This window comes from Hemibagrus wyckioides, linkage group LG02 (genome assembly GCF_019097595.1).
Source record: "Hemibagrus wyckioides isolate EC202008001 linkage group LG02, SWU_Hwy_1.0, whole genome shotgun sequence".
NCBI lineage: Eukaryota > Metazoa > Chordata > Actinopteri > Siluriformes > Bagridae > Hemibagrus > Hemibagrus wyckioides.
Window position 1 is genome coordinate 7,325,873 of NC_080711.1, and position 13,055 is coordinate 7,338,927.

General features: G+C 38.9%; 1 protein-coding gene across 1 annotated transcript in view; it reads right to left on the reverse strand.

Moving 5' to 3' along the window:
- Positions 1-888: 888 nt before the first annotated feature.
- kcnj12b (potassium inwardly rectifying channel subfamily J member 12b) overlaps positions 889-13,055 on the reverse strand; it is a 12,450-nt gene continuing 283 nt past the window's right edge. Inside the window, exons 1-2 of the mRNA XM_058404195.1 lie at positions 12,954-13,055; positions 889-6,968 (exon numbers count right to left, since the gene is read on the reverse strand). The exon at positions 12,954-13,055 is cut by the window's right edge and continues 283 nt beyond it. Coding sequence (XP_058260178.1) covers positions 5,626-6,891 — 1,266 coding nt within the window. The 5' untranslated portion in view covers positions 6,892-6,968; positions 12,954-13,055 and the 3' untranslated portion in view covers positions 889-5,625. The remainder of the gene's footprint in view (positions 6,969-12,953) is intronic.

The window sequence follows — 13,055 nt, forward strand, 5'->3', positions numbered from 1 at the left end:
CTGATGTGGTCTTCTTTTGTTGTAACTCATCCACCTATAGGTTTATAGATTGAGTTATTCTGAAATGTTGTTCTGTTTGAGTGACTATAGACTATAGAAAATCTTTCATCAACAAGTCTGCAGCTCAGACTCGCAGGATGTTTTCTGTTTTTCACACCATTCTGTGTAAATTCTCGAGACTCTTGTGTGTGAAAATCCCAAGATCAGTTTCTGAAATAACTCAAAACCAGCTCATCTGATACCAAGAAGCATGCAATGATCAAGGTCACAGAGATCTGCCTTTTTCCCCCATTTTGATGTTTGATGTGAACTGAAGCTCTTGACTTGTATCTGTACGATTTTATGTATTGTACTGTCACGCTAGATAAATCAATGAATGTGCAGTGTGGATGGTGAGTATTTATGCTTCCTGTACTTAGTATCAGCAGTTGGTACATCATACATAAGTAATAACAACCAAAATGAAATGACCAATAGGAAAAAACGCAGGTTAAACATCAGCGCCACGCTTTTTTATTGGTGTGAAAAAATAGAAATGGTATATTTCATTGTAATTTAGAGGGAACTTGTGGAGTCTTGTGAAGGCTTGGTTTGGGTTGAACATAGCAGGACATGATAGAAGTAATGCTACCATGTGAAGCTCAAGTGTCTCTGAACGTGTGTGTGTGTATATGTGTGTGTGTGTGTGTGTATGTGTGTATAAATATATATGTATGTGCTGAGTATATGTGCTGAGTAATCAACAGCACCAAAGTTGGGAAGGGGACTCAGACTCTTAGGGTAAACATCTTATGTAACAATGTTACACACACACAACACACACACAACACACACATTTCCAGACATTAACAGTCACACAAAAAAAAAACCAAACCCCACCAATGCACCTCAAGTTGATCACATCCTGTTTAATTTCAGACCTCATTTTGCATCCAGTGTATTTTCAGATGGCTCTTAAAATACAAAGGTAAATATGTAGATCTTGAAATCTGAAGGAAGACATCTATGACTGATTTTTTATTAAAAAAAAGAAAGAAAAACAAAACAAAACAAAACAAAAAGAGAGATGAACTACTGTTCATGCATTATAGTCCGTGAATCATACGAGCTTTGGATTCATTTTTGAAAAATGATTTCTGAACAATTTTGGTTCTAAATAACAATATATCTGTTACGTTTTACAAACTAATCTGAAACACAGAATGAGACTTCTTCCACTCGCAACTCGAAATCTTTCCTTACACGTTGCATATTCGATTGTGGCTTTTGTTTTTCATTAGAATTTCTAATAGAACATAGAAGAAATAGAAGAGTATAGAAATAGGAAGTGAGCGTTTAGATTTGGCACGTGTACATATGAGTCTAAACGAGTCTTGGTATGAGACGGATAGATTATGATTAAATCTCACACTGTATTCATTAATATTTACTTATCGTCCTCCTCCTCCAGAGAGCTTAAAAGGCTATTTTTATCTATAGCATAAATATTAGAATGAATATGCATAGACGTCTAATCCCTTATACCGTGTGACTGTAAATCCCTCTTAAACCTTTGTTAATGTTTGCAGAGATACAGGCTTTGTGTCTGACTGATTGTCTCTGTAGCAGCTTTTGCGCTGTGACTATGTTGCTACTGCCATGGGCTTTACATTCAGCCGATTCGTCTGTCTCTGATTCTGATTATGTTATTTAAAGGATGGTTTCGCAGATGGTTGCCCAACACGGGCAGGATATGTCATGTGGGTGAGAGTCACTAATAAAACCCGAACGGCAAGATCTCTGCGCAAATCCACATAGCCTCCTAAGAACCATATGCAGCCTTCATCTGTTGTGGTTTGATTAAGAAGACGTTGCTGACTAGAGTAGATCAGATTGGGACGAGAGCTGACCTTGACGAGGATTTATCCTCGTCTCAGGTTTATTTTCATTGCTACCGTCCATAACGATTGTGGAGAAATCAACATTTCATCAGTGAAAGTCGGATCAGGGAAGTTGGATTTCTAATTAATTAATTAAATAAATAAATCTAATTTATATTTCTGCCTATAAGCATATTTACGGTTTGATTTATTTTTACAGCGGACAGCTTGGCCGCCAGCTCCAAGGTTCCTGGCTCGATCCTGAGCTCGGGTTACTTCTCATGTCTGTGCAAGTTTCTAGTAAGTTCTCCAGCTTTCTCGGACTTCCCAGAAACATGGCGCTAGGTGGAAAAGCTAAACCGATGTTCTATCTCGGCTCTATTCCTGGGATAAGCTCCGGATTCCACTACAACCCTGACTAGGGACAAAAAAACAAGATGTGCTTACTGGAAGATGAAGGAATGAATAAATTGGTCTCTTTATCTGAATATCTATCACTAAGAGGGTCATAATATTAGAGATCATTGTGTACTATAATTGATTGGTTTAAAAAAATGAAAGGAAGACACTGTAAGGAATGAATTTTTGTCATCCTCCAGCCAGCAAGTTTCTGAATTACCATGAACCAGTTTCCCAGACTGTGAGAAGTTTTCATAAATAGCAGACTGATATCCAGGTTTGTACGGATGAACACGAGGAAGGCCTGGTGCTTCACTACCTTCTTTTTCTCTCTTCTCCCTCTCTTTTAGAGAACGAGCCTGCTTGTGATCTGTCTCTGCGAGCCGTTTAATTTATTAAAATTATCTTACATAATGCCTTCTTTATTTAATCAGGCACACTCGTTTTCTCCCACAGAGAGAAGTGATGGATGGGGTGAGTGGGTGAACTCTCTGCTCATTTATTTCTCCTTTGTTTCGCACGTCTCCGTGTGCCGCCAGCCCCGCCCCGACCTTTGTGTAATTTTTAAAAGAGAGCGAGGTATCTGGGAGATCATCATCACGCTCGGCAGTAATAGCAGCAGGAGTTTAGAGTGTGTGGGGATGTTGTGTATTACCTAAACTGGGATGTTGCTGATAAGCCTTACGGAAAATGAACTCATGAGTCACGTGTGAAAAAATACACACGTGTGAAAGCTTTTTTTACATATGGATTTTTTAAATTTTTCTTTATCTGTGATTCATTTATTGTCAAATGATTCTCAGGTGATTTTTTTGCTCGATGATTTATTTATGTGATCTCTAAAAGTGATTTTATATGATTTTAAGGACTCGCGTGATTCTGTTAACGATTCATTTATTTTCCAAAACAATTCACACGTGTATTTCCATGTGATTTTTTTTTTTTGTCATTGATTCATTTCCTTTCACATGGGATTTTTATTCGTTTATTTTCACACGTAATTTTAGAAATAATTCTCAGTTGATTTTTTTTATTTATTTTTTTTAGTCGATGATTTATTTTCACATGTGATTTCTAAAATGTCATTTAAAAAAAAAGACTAAGGAATAATGATTCATTTCTTTTCACATTGGATTTTTTTTATTTTTTTTATGATTCATTAATTTTCACACGATAATTTTCCAAAACAATTCACACGTGATTTTTGTTATTCATTTATTTCCACATGTGATTTTTTTTTTTTTTATGATTCCTGTATTTTCATTAGTGATTCATTTCCTTTCAGATGAGATTTTTTTTTTTTGCAAGATTCATTTATTTTCACACACAATTAAAAAAAACCAAACAATTCACATGTGATTTGTTACATGAGTCATTTATTTCCACGTGTAAAATTATTATTCTTGTATTTTCGTATGTGATTTTTCTTTCATATTTTTCATTTTCATTTTTCATATCAATTATTTCCTTTCACATGACATTTTTTCAAGAATAATTTATTTTTTTACACCTAATTAAAAAAAGAAAACAATTCACATGTGATTTGTTCGTCAATTATTTTCACGTGTTTTTTTTTTAATGATTTATATATTTCCACGTGATATATATTATAAAAAATAATTCACGTGTGATTTCTATTAGTCATTTATTTTGACATGTGATTTAGAAAAATATGTGATTTTTTTTTTTTATTATTCTTCATTGATTTCTGCATGTGATTTTAAAGAAATGGTTCACATGGATGATTTATTTCCACATGTGATTCAAAATATTCACATGATTTTTTTTTTTTCGTGTGAGTTTTTCAATGATTCTTGTGTGATTTTCTACACAAGGTTCATTCATTTGCACATCCGCTATTAAAAAAACATGGGCAATTTTACATGTGCAATTTTTAGAGGATTTCTATTAGTTTATGAACAAAAATGCACTTCCCATTGTTTCTCATGTGATCAGATGTTATAGAGGATTAAAGTCACAGGTGAGGGTAAAATATGATCATGTGTGGGTAAAAATATATGCTTGTAAGCTTATCGGAATACTTTGTAACATGTTATAGAGATTTCTGATATTCCACAGTCCTTCAGTCTGACTGTTAGACACTTCCTCATTGACCAGATGTAGAGCTATCTTTAAGCACTGCATCATCATCATCATCATCATCACTTAGCGGAAGAGTAATGCTCCGTATTGCACTGTGCCCTTGTACATTAATAAGCCTTTAAACCATGAGTCCTGCTCATTGTCTTCAAGGCCTGGTAGTCATGATATGGATATTTCTTTCTATTTGGTTTCAATTTCAGGTTTTTTTTTGTTTTCAATTGTCATCATTATAGTGTTACCTTTCGTTATTGTGCAAGCAGCCTCCAATCAAAGCTCGAAGCTCAAACGCATCCGATATAGTGTTCAGAAGTGATATATATATAATATGAGAGATATCCTGCTCAATCATTTGCACTGCCATGTAATTTTGGTGCAATTAAACAGTCCTGATTTTGACGCAACCGACATTCGTCCTTTCTGAGCTTCGCATGCTGTGCAAGAGAGTGCATCCTGAGCATGAACGAGTGTGTGTTCGGAGCTGGATGGAGTCGTGTGTGTGTGGAGGGTAAACGGTTTCTAGAAAAATGCTGATTTTTAAAACACACACACACACGCACACACACACAGGTTAATTTACACACTTCTGAAGATATAAGACACTAAGATTTCTAGCTATCTGCTAGCCTGGGTGCCATCTCATTTTCTTTAAATGAATGTCAATTCAATGTTTTCTAGTGTTGATGTTGGGGAAACAAAAAAAAAGATTTCAAATCACTTTTTGTTTAACCAAAATGTTGGTGAGTGCTACAACATACAACAAATCTTTTATTATTGTTATTATTAGGGTTCATTTTATTGCTTTGAGTTCTACCGAACGAAAGGGATTGTGATTCTAGATTATGTTAATTGTTGTGCTGATGAGTGTATGATGGTGTAAGAAGGTTCTATTTCAGGGGGGAAATTCTACAAAATTAAGAGAAGGTACCAAAAGTACCTAGCAGTAGGTGTGTCTGACCAGATTTTGGCACCCAGGATAGCTCGGTATTGCATTACGATATCAATTAAAGCTATCACTGCAAACTACAGCATGAAACAAGGAATCCTAATTCAAGTTTTCCTACAGGAAGGCCATCCAGCAACAGTCATACCGACGCCTGCCCTTGGCTACACCATGGCACTAAGTCAGCGGGGGTCAGTGGTTCATATTGGCACTTGCTTTGCTTTGTATCTGTCAGTTCAAGCCAAAACTAAAGGGACGGACCAGATCTACGTTAAAATAAAACTCTCTAGAGATGAACGTCAAAGGGGGCAGCCGTGTCCGAGATCATATCTCAGACTCTTTATGGTGCGATCTCTGGTCAGAGTTCAGGCTGGCTGATAGGGTTTCCATCTCAGTCCCCAAAATTCCCCTTATACCATCCTCCTCGTCTTCCTCCCTGCTGAACGCCAACTCGTTCTCGTAACAGAAATTAGAGCTAGAGTGCAAGGACTTGCTGTCCTCAATGTCTTTGGCGCTGCAGGATGGTGTAGAGGGCACCTCATAAGTCTTGTGGAAGTGCGTAAAGTCTACCTTGTAGTGGTTCTTCTCCTCAAACACTACTGGCTCGAAGCGATGCCCCCATAAGATTTCGCTGGACAGGTAAGAGCTGCGCACCTGAGCGGTCATCGCTGTGGCTTCAACCATCCCCTCGAGGATCACCACGATCTCAAAGTCTTCACTGATCAGATCCTGTTTGCTGATTCCAAACAGTGGGCTCTCCTCGTTTATCTCATGGATGATGGTCAGAGGAGAGACAAGGAAGATACGATCGATTCCTTTGTCGTAGCCAACATTGATGTCAATCTGGTCAAGCGGGATGTACTCGCCCTCTTCCGTCACTCTGGGCTTGATCAGCTGTGCTCGGACGTGAGCCTCCACGATGTGACTTTTTCGCAGGTTTCCAACGCGCCACATCAAGGACAGCTTTCCGTCACGCATCGCGATGACGGCGTTGTGCGAAAATAGCAACGTCTGTGCACGCTTTTTGGGTCGGGCCATTTTGGCCATGATGGCACCTATCATGAAAGCGTCTATGATGCAACCCAAAATAGACTGTACAACAACCATAAATACAGCCAGCGGACACTCTTCAGTCACGCAGCGGAAGCCGTAACCAATCGTGGTCTGAGTCTCGACCGAGAACAGAAAGGCTGCCACAAAACTGTTGACCTGCATGATACAGGGTGTGAACTCTTCACTGGAGGTTCTGTCAAAGTCGCCATGTACGAGAGCAATGAGCCAGAAAATGAAACCGAACACCAGCCAGGACAGAATGAAAGCGAGAGAGAAGAGAAAAAACATCCAGCGCCAACGGATGTCCACGCAGGTCGTGAAGATGTCGGCCAAGTAGCGCTGTGATTGCTCTTCCATATGTGTAAAGCTGACGTTACACTGTCCGGTTTTGTTAACGAAGCGGCTGCGTGGCTTTCGCCGCGTCTGGATCTTACCATTTCCAAAGCCATTGCCGAGGGCAGGCATGTTGCCGTGGTGATGGACGTCCTCCTCCGACGATGACACGACGTTGTAGCGAGGGGTCTTTCCCACACTCATGCCACTTGGCCCAGTCAAGACAAACCAGTGGTTGGGATACCAGGCCTCTCTGCTGTCTCTCCACTAATCCCAAGGACCTGCCGAAAAAGCACCAGGTGAGGTCAGTAATCAATCAAACGTTTTCTACACAAGCTTGGATAATTTCTAAACTTATGTATGCATAGTATACCAAAAATGCTTAATTTGTGATTACTGCAATTATCCAAGCTAAACAGCACTTCATAACACTTTGCTAATTTTAGAATTTCAGCTTGTCTGTGTGGCTACAATGTCCGAAATGTCTCTTAATGGAGTTAATGATAATGTTAGCAGGTTGCACAAAACGTAGCACTGGACATAAATCAGAAACACAATGATTTAATTCCAGATTTGCTATAAGCACTTTATAAGAAACTTAACATCTGGATGCTGATATCTTTTAATAGCTTTAATAATAAAGGCATGAGAGCACCAAAACTAAGCAGTAAACCACAAGCTAACAAACATTACGAGTGTAAAATGAGCTACTAGCAGAATGCAATACTAACATTATTCAGTGCTTCCAGTTAGTTTGTTTATATATATTTTTTATTTATGGCAAAACCATGTTATATGTGTAAATGTTTGATCTGCATTACACTGGAAAAGCCTTATAATGCTGGAAATGTGCTGAACAATGCATTTTAGATCTTTACCAAGATTTGCAGATATAAACACAATAATAAATGCATTTGATGCTCAACTAGAGTCGATATCCTGCTACAGATGGGTTCATGGTAGGATTGCTGAGTTTTTGACAGAACTGTGAGTATAGATTAAAAGCTCACGTGCTGCATAAGAGCTTAATGGCAGTTTTTTATTAAACATCACATATTAATATGAACTGATTTAATATTAATTCAGACTAAAATAGCATCAAAAATATTAAAAAAAGAAAAACAAATGAAAGAAATAATAAATAAATAAAAAATGATACAAAAAAATAAAAATTAAAAAAATTAAAACAGCGCAATTTTTAATGCATTTCATTTATTAAATGATTAAAACCCCAGCATTTTTAGTGCGGTAGAAATCCTACAGTGTGATTTTTATAAAAAGATCAAAGTCTAGTATCGTGCTTGAAATAAATTCACACTAATCACTTTGATTTGAATAGTTTTGCTATTTTAAAAACTAAGTTCACACACACACACACACACACAAGCTTACTTTCATCACCTCATATAAAACTAAACTGAGACAAAAATGGAAGTGATGAAAGCAGATTTCAAGTCAAGTGTTAATGATGTGTTACTCTGGGATTGTGTGTGCAGCCCGAGTGTTTCCCTGCGCCTCTATAAATGCGCGGGTCTGCACCGCAGCAGATGTAACAAATTAAAATTAGCCAATTTTCACACTTTTCCTGCGAAACTCGAATCCACACCTCACTTCAGTGCAGCGGCACATACAACTGTCATCTTCTGTGGGGGTGAGGATTAAACTACACTACTCATCTTCTGATCTTCATCATAACCCTTAATACTATTTTTTTGTTAATGATTGTCATTATTTGCCTGTTCCTGGTGCCGTGTCATTTCTCTGAGTGTCCTCTTTTGGAAGCTGCCCATGGGGTCCGGATTTAGGCGCCTGGTCCCTGCCTGACTCAACTGATCTGCCTTTCTAATAATAGACGCCTATCTCACAGAGGCTAGAGACATACACACATATCCCCAGACTCGCACACACACACACATCCAATTCCAAGGGTCTGGGTGACACTGTACTCATGCCAGAGGCTTAGGTACACACACACTTGAGGTGCTGCTATATCAGTGAGTGTGAATATCTGCGGAGCCTTAGATCGGATAAAAGCGATAATGAGAAAACCGAGCCATATCATTTGCCCTCTTTCTCTCTCTCTCTCTTTCTCACACACACACACACATACAAGAATACATACTGCTTCATCCTTACAGTGCACAGGAATAAAAGAATCAGATGAAGAAATGAAGGGATATAGAGGTTACCATGGAAACCGGTCTGGTAGAGGTTGTGTGTGCGTGTGAGTGTTTGAGGGGTGACTGCCGGCTTCATGCAGTGGTATTTTAGTCATCCTCCAGGTGGCCAATCACTCAGAGAGAGTGGGAGAGAGACAGAAAGAGAGGAAGAGAGAGGGAGAGAGAGAGAGAGATTTGATGTGATATGGGTCAATGAGAAGGAGAAGCGAGAGGCAGAGTTGAGTTTTTGGTGCCGGAGGGAGAAACACCTGTTACTGCACTGAAGCTGGCGTGGTCACTGCTTCCTGCAGCGATGCCAGGTAGCGTGGCTGAATGCTCCGTGTGGCCTGAAAGAACAGCTCGCTCTCTCCACAGTCCAGGATTCAGCATAAACATGCTGTACTGCACTGCACCCGCTGCTACATAGTATATCAGGAATACGCCCGTGTTTTTCTAACATAATCTCAGGCTATGTAGCTATATTATGTATCTATTGAGATGTTGCCTTATCCTGAGAAAAGAATAAAAATGAAACAATCTAATAAATTCTAATGACAACTGTGAATTTCCTTCAGACAGGAGAGAAAATCCTACCAAATGTGTGTTTTAATTACGAAACATCCAACATTTTATCCAAGAAAAGTCACATAGACTTACCATGTGAATAATTAGATTTATGATGATCACATATGTGATTAAGTATGATAAAATATGTCAAATGAAACCCCATGTCTTTAGTCAATTCATTTGTTTTATACGTTTCTATATTTAATATGTTTTTAATAGACTTTAGCACAGGCACTGTATTTGATTTATACAGTATGTAAATGGTATGTATATGTAAATAGCTACTGTGCAATTAGCACTTGACCACAATTCGCATTATCATCGCCAGCTCTACACATCACAGGTCCCAATTACAATCAACTGAAGAGCACCCATGTATAAAGTCCTGTGTTTCAGGGCCTGATTGTAAAGTTTTTTGTTGATGTGTCGTGTTTAACTGTTGTGGTGTTTGCTTTAGTCTTCTAGTCTGTATGCTTTAGCTAGTTTGTTTCTGTTCAAGTCTTTTTTCAGCATGCTCAATAAAAGTCTGCACCTGTATCCATCTGCGGTTCCTATCTTGACAGGTTTCTCAAATTTTTTATTGTTGACATAACTTCACACAAGTCTTATGAAACGAAATGAGGTTTAAAACTTGGCTATATTTCTCTGAACTTATATCGAAATGAATGAAATTCAGTCAGACGTCTTTCTTGAGTTTTTGAAAATTAAGTTTGCTTTTCTCTTGATGGATTGTGAAATTTCGAAAATTGAGTTCGGAGGTTGGTTTTGTAGTTCAGGCTATAACTGAGCCACTTCTGATCAAGTGGAAACTGTCGCTTCTTCTTCTTCATCATCATCATCATCATCATCATCATGGGTTGATGTACATATTTCAAACTTCATTGACCTTAATGTCTTTGACTGATTCATGAAAGCAGACCACACAATAGATTTTGATACGTTTGATATGAGCCTATAGAAACTGCTCAGTACTCTTTTGAGTGACCAATGACATTAAAAATGTTGCTAAGAGCTCATGATGTCTGGGGACATGATGTGGATGTGTCCAGTGAAAGGTGGCAAAAGTTCATGCAAACATGGAGCAACTTGTTTCAACAACTTCCAATGGGAGTGAAGACAGATGAGCGCCCACTGCTTCTCCTTCTTCATGCATGATATGCATGATATTTTTTTTACACAAAAAAATGCCAAATCTCCCTCCAGGTTTCTTTTTCAGTAACCAGTAGAAGGAGCACCTTTACACTACAGCGACTGGTGACTTGATTAAACGTTGCTTAAGTCAATATTTCATTCAATTAGGTGCCTTTCAGTCACAAATGTGAAATAATGGGAAACAAGTACTAAGAGAGGCCCACTGGGACAGGAATCATGCTGTTCGAGGCTCAGGAGAAGAGTAGAAAATAGGAGCAGATTGACAAGGTTGACAGAGGTCACAGTGGTTTTTACACCAAACTGAGCTAAGTCTTAAAATACTCTCTGAGGGAAATCGGGATTATGGAGCGGGAATAATGTCTATACAGCAGAGGAGTGTGAGCACCACAAGGGTGACCTTGTTTCTAACACTGTCTGAGAATTAAAAAATGAATAATTTATCTTCCCTTTTTATATTTTCGGGCTAGTTTCACGTCTTTTAGTCGGGCTGGACATCTTGCTGAAACCTGGCAAACATACCCGCTGTCTTAAAGCCAGTTGAACGAAGATAGAGCTGTAACGAGCTGCAAGACTGTACGGAGGATGACCGGATGATGTTAACTTTCTTACTCTATAAATTCACAAGATCACAGCCTGTCATGTCAAGTGCCATAGCTTCTCAACTTAATTTAGATTAAAGCTACGGCGTTATTAATGTCATCCAGCCCCAGCAAACTTGATGGCTATGTTGAGGGAATATTAAATAGAGTATTTTCATGTGTTTTGTTCTTTTTGTCAGTACAGGTAGTTGCTTTCAGTTCATTGTCTCTGCGTGTTGTGCAAACACTACAGACAGACAGACAGATGCAGGAAAGAGATTCAATATAGCTTTATGAACTTATAAAGCTCAAACGGTGCTTCCCTTTTAAGGGCCTGTACTTCAATTCCCTCAGGTTTAATAGTAGGACTTGGAATGATTAGAAACATGAAAGGGAAAGAGCTCGTTTTAATTAAAGATCTTAGAAAACATAGACTTCCCATCATCCTAATCAGGCTCCTGGAAACGAAGCATTTGAGATCTCCGGTCAGGTGGAGATTTGATCAGTGAAGAGGAGGAGGAGGAGGAGGTGGTGGAGGAGGAGGAGGAGGAGGCAGGCTTAACTCTGACTCCATTCTGAGAATCGAGTCGAACTCTGAGCCTCGGCACTCAGATCCGAACCCAACTCCGAGATGCATCTGAAAATCCCATTATCTGTAATTCCGAGCGGCCGCTTAATCGGTGAGAATCGGTACAAATGGAATTGTCTGAAGTCAGCGCAATTTTTAGACGCTGACGTGAAGAAGAAACGAATCGCTCCAGCCGAGCTGCCTGTTCATCCCCGACATCCCATCTCACTTTGTCAATTTGTCTGATGAAAAGTCCTGACCCAAAGCGACAGCTGTCATTTTAATATTCTCCTCCCGTGTAGCTGGGCTGCTCCCCATGCGTCTCAGAGATATGCGCGGAAATGATGGATAGAAATGTAAATCGGGACAGGTAACTAAAAGAAATGACTCTCCGCTTGGTCGAGCGAAAACTAAATCTCATTAGGGGCCAAGCGCAAGCTAGAACACGGGGATAAGCACATCTTGCTCCATTAGTCTGGTTTAATAAACTTCATGAGCGACGACTAATAACATTTTCACCGTATGCGCTGCGCTATAACAGGATCACAGGCTGCATGGGGCGATTTAGAAGAATAGCTGCAGAGAGTGATCTGATTCTAACTAATCTGATTTAAAGATAAAAAAAAGAGTATGATCCTCGATTAACTTGCTTTTGTTGTGCATTGTTAATACTGAATTTTTGCGCTTTGATTCCTTACTTCGTACATTTTAATGTATAATCAGCATTAGAGTTTTTTTTTTTTTTTTTTATTAGAGACGGAATAAACACGACTTGTTTCGACAGATGATAACTCCGCATGATATGTCCAGCTGGACTTGATCTTGATCTCCTTAAACTCCTGGTTTAATATTTATATTATCTGTTGATCTCCAAAACATGTCGTAACTGATGACGCATCATTCAGTAACTATAGTGAAGCTAATAGGACAGGTGTGTAGTTACGAGAGGGACGACTCTCTGGGGCTTTTGGCAGGTTAATGAGCGCGCGCGCTCGCAGACGCACACACACACACACAGATACAGCGTGTACCAAGCATGTCATCTTCTTCACTCATCATACTTGTAGCCCAGTGTGATCACGCAAACAGGACACACACTGTACATGGCTACAGGTTGCAAAAAAATAAATAAATAAATAAAAATCCTGCTCATTCTGTTTGTAAGCCAGATCTCAAGGAAGATAATAATAATAATAATAATAATAATAATAATAATAATAATAATAATAATATTTTGCTTACCTTTTCTTCAGTATAGGTTATGACGTTTTCTGCCTCACTCTCCAGTCAGAAGTCAAAGTCAAAGCATGGTTTAACTGCCCCCCTGGGGTTCATTAAGGGTTA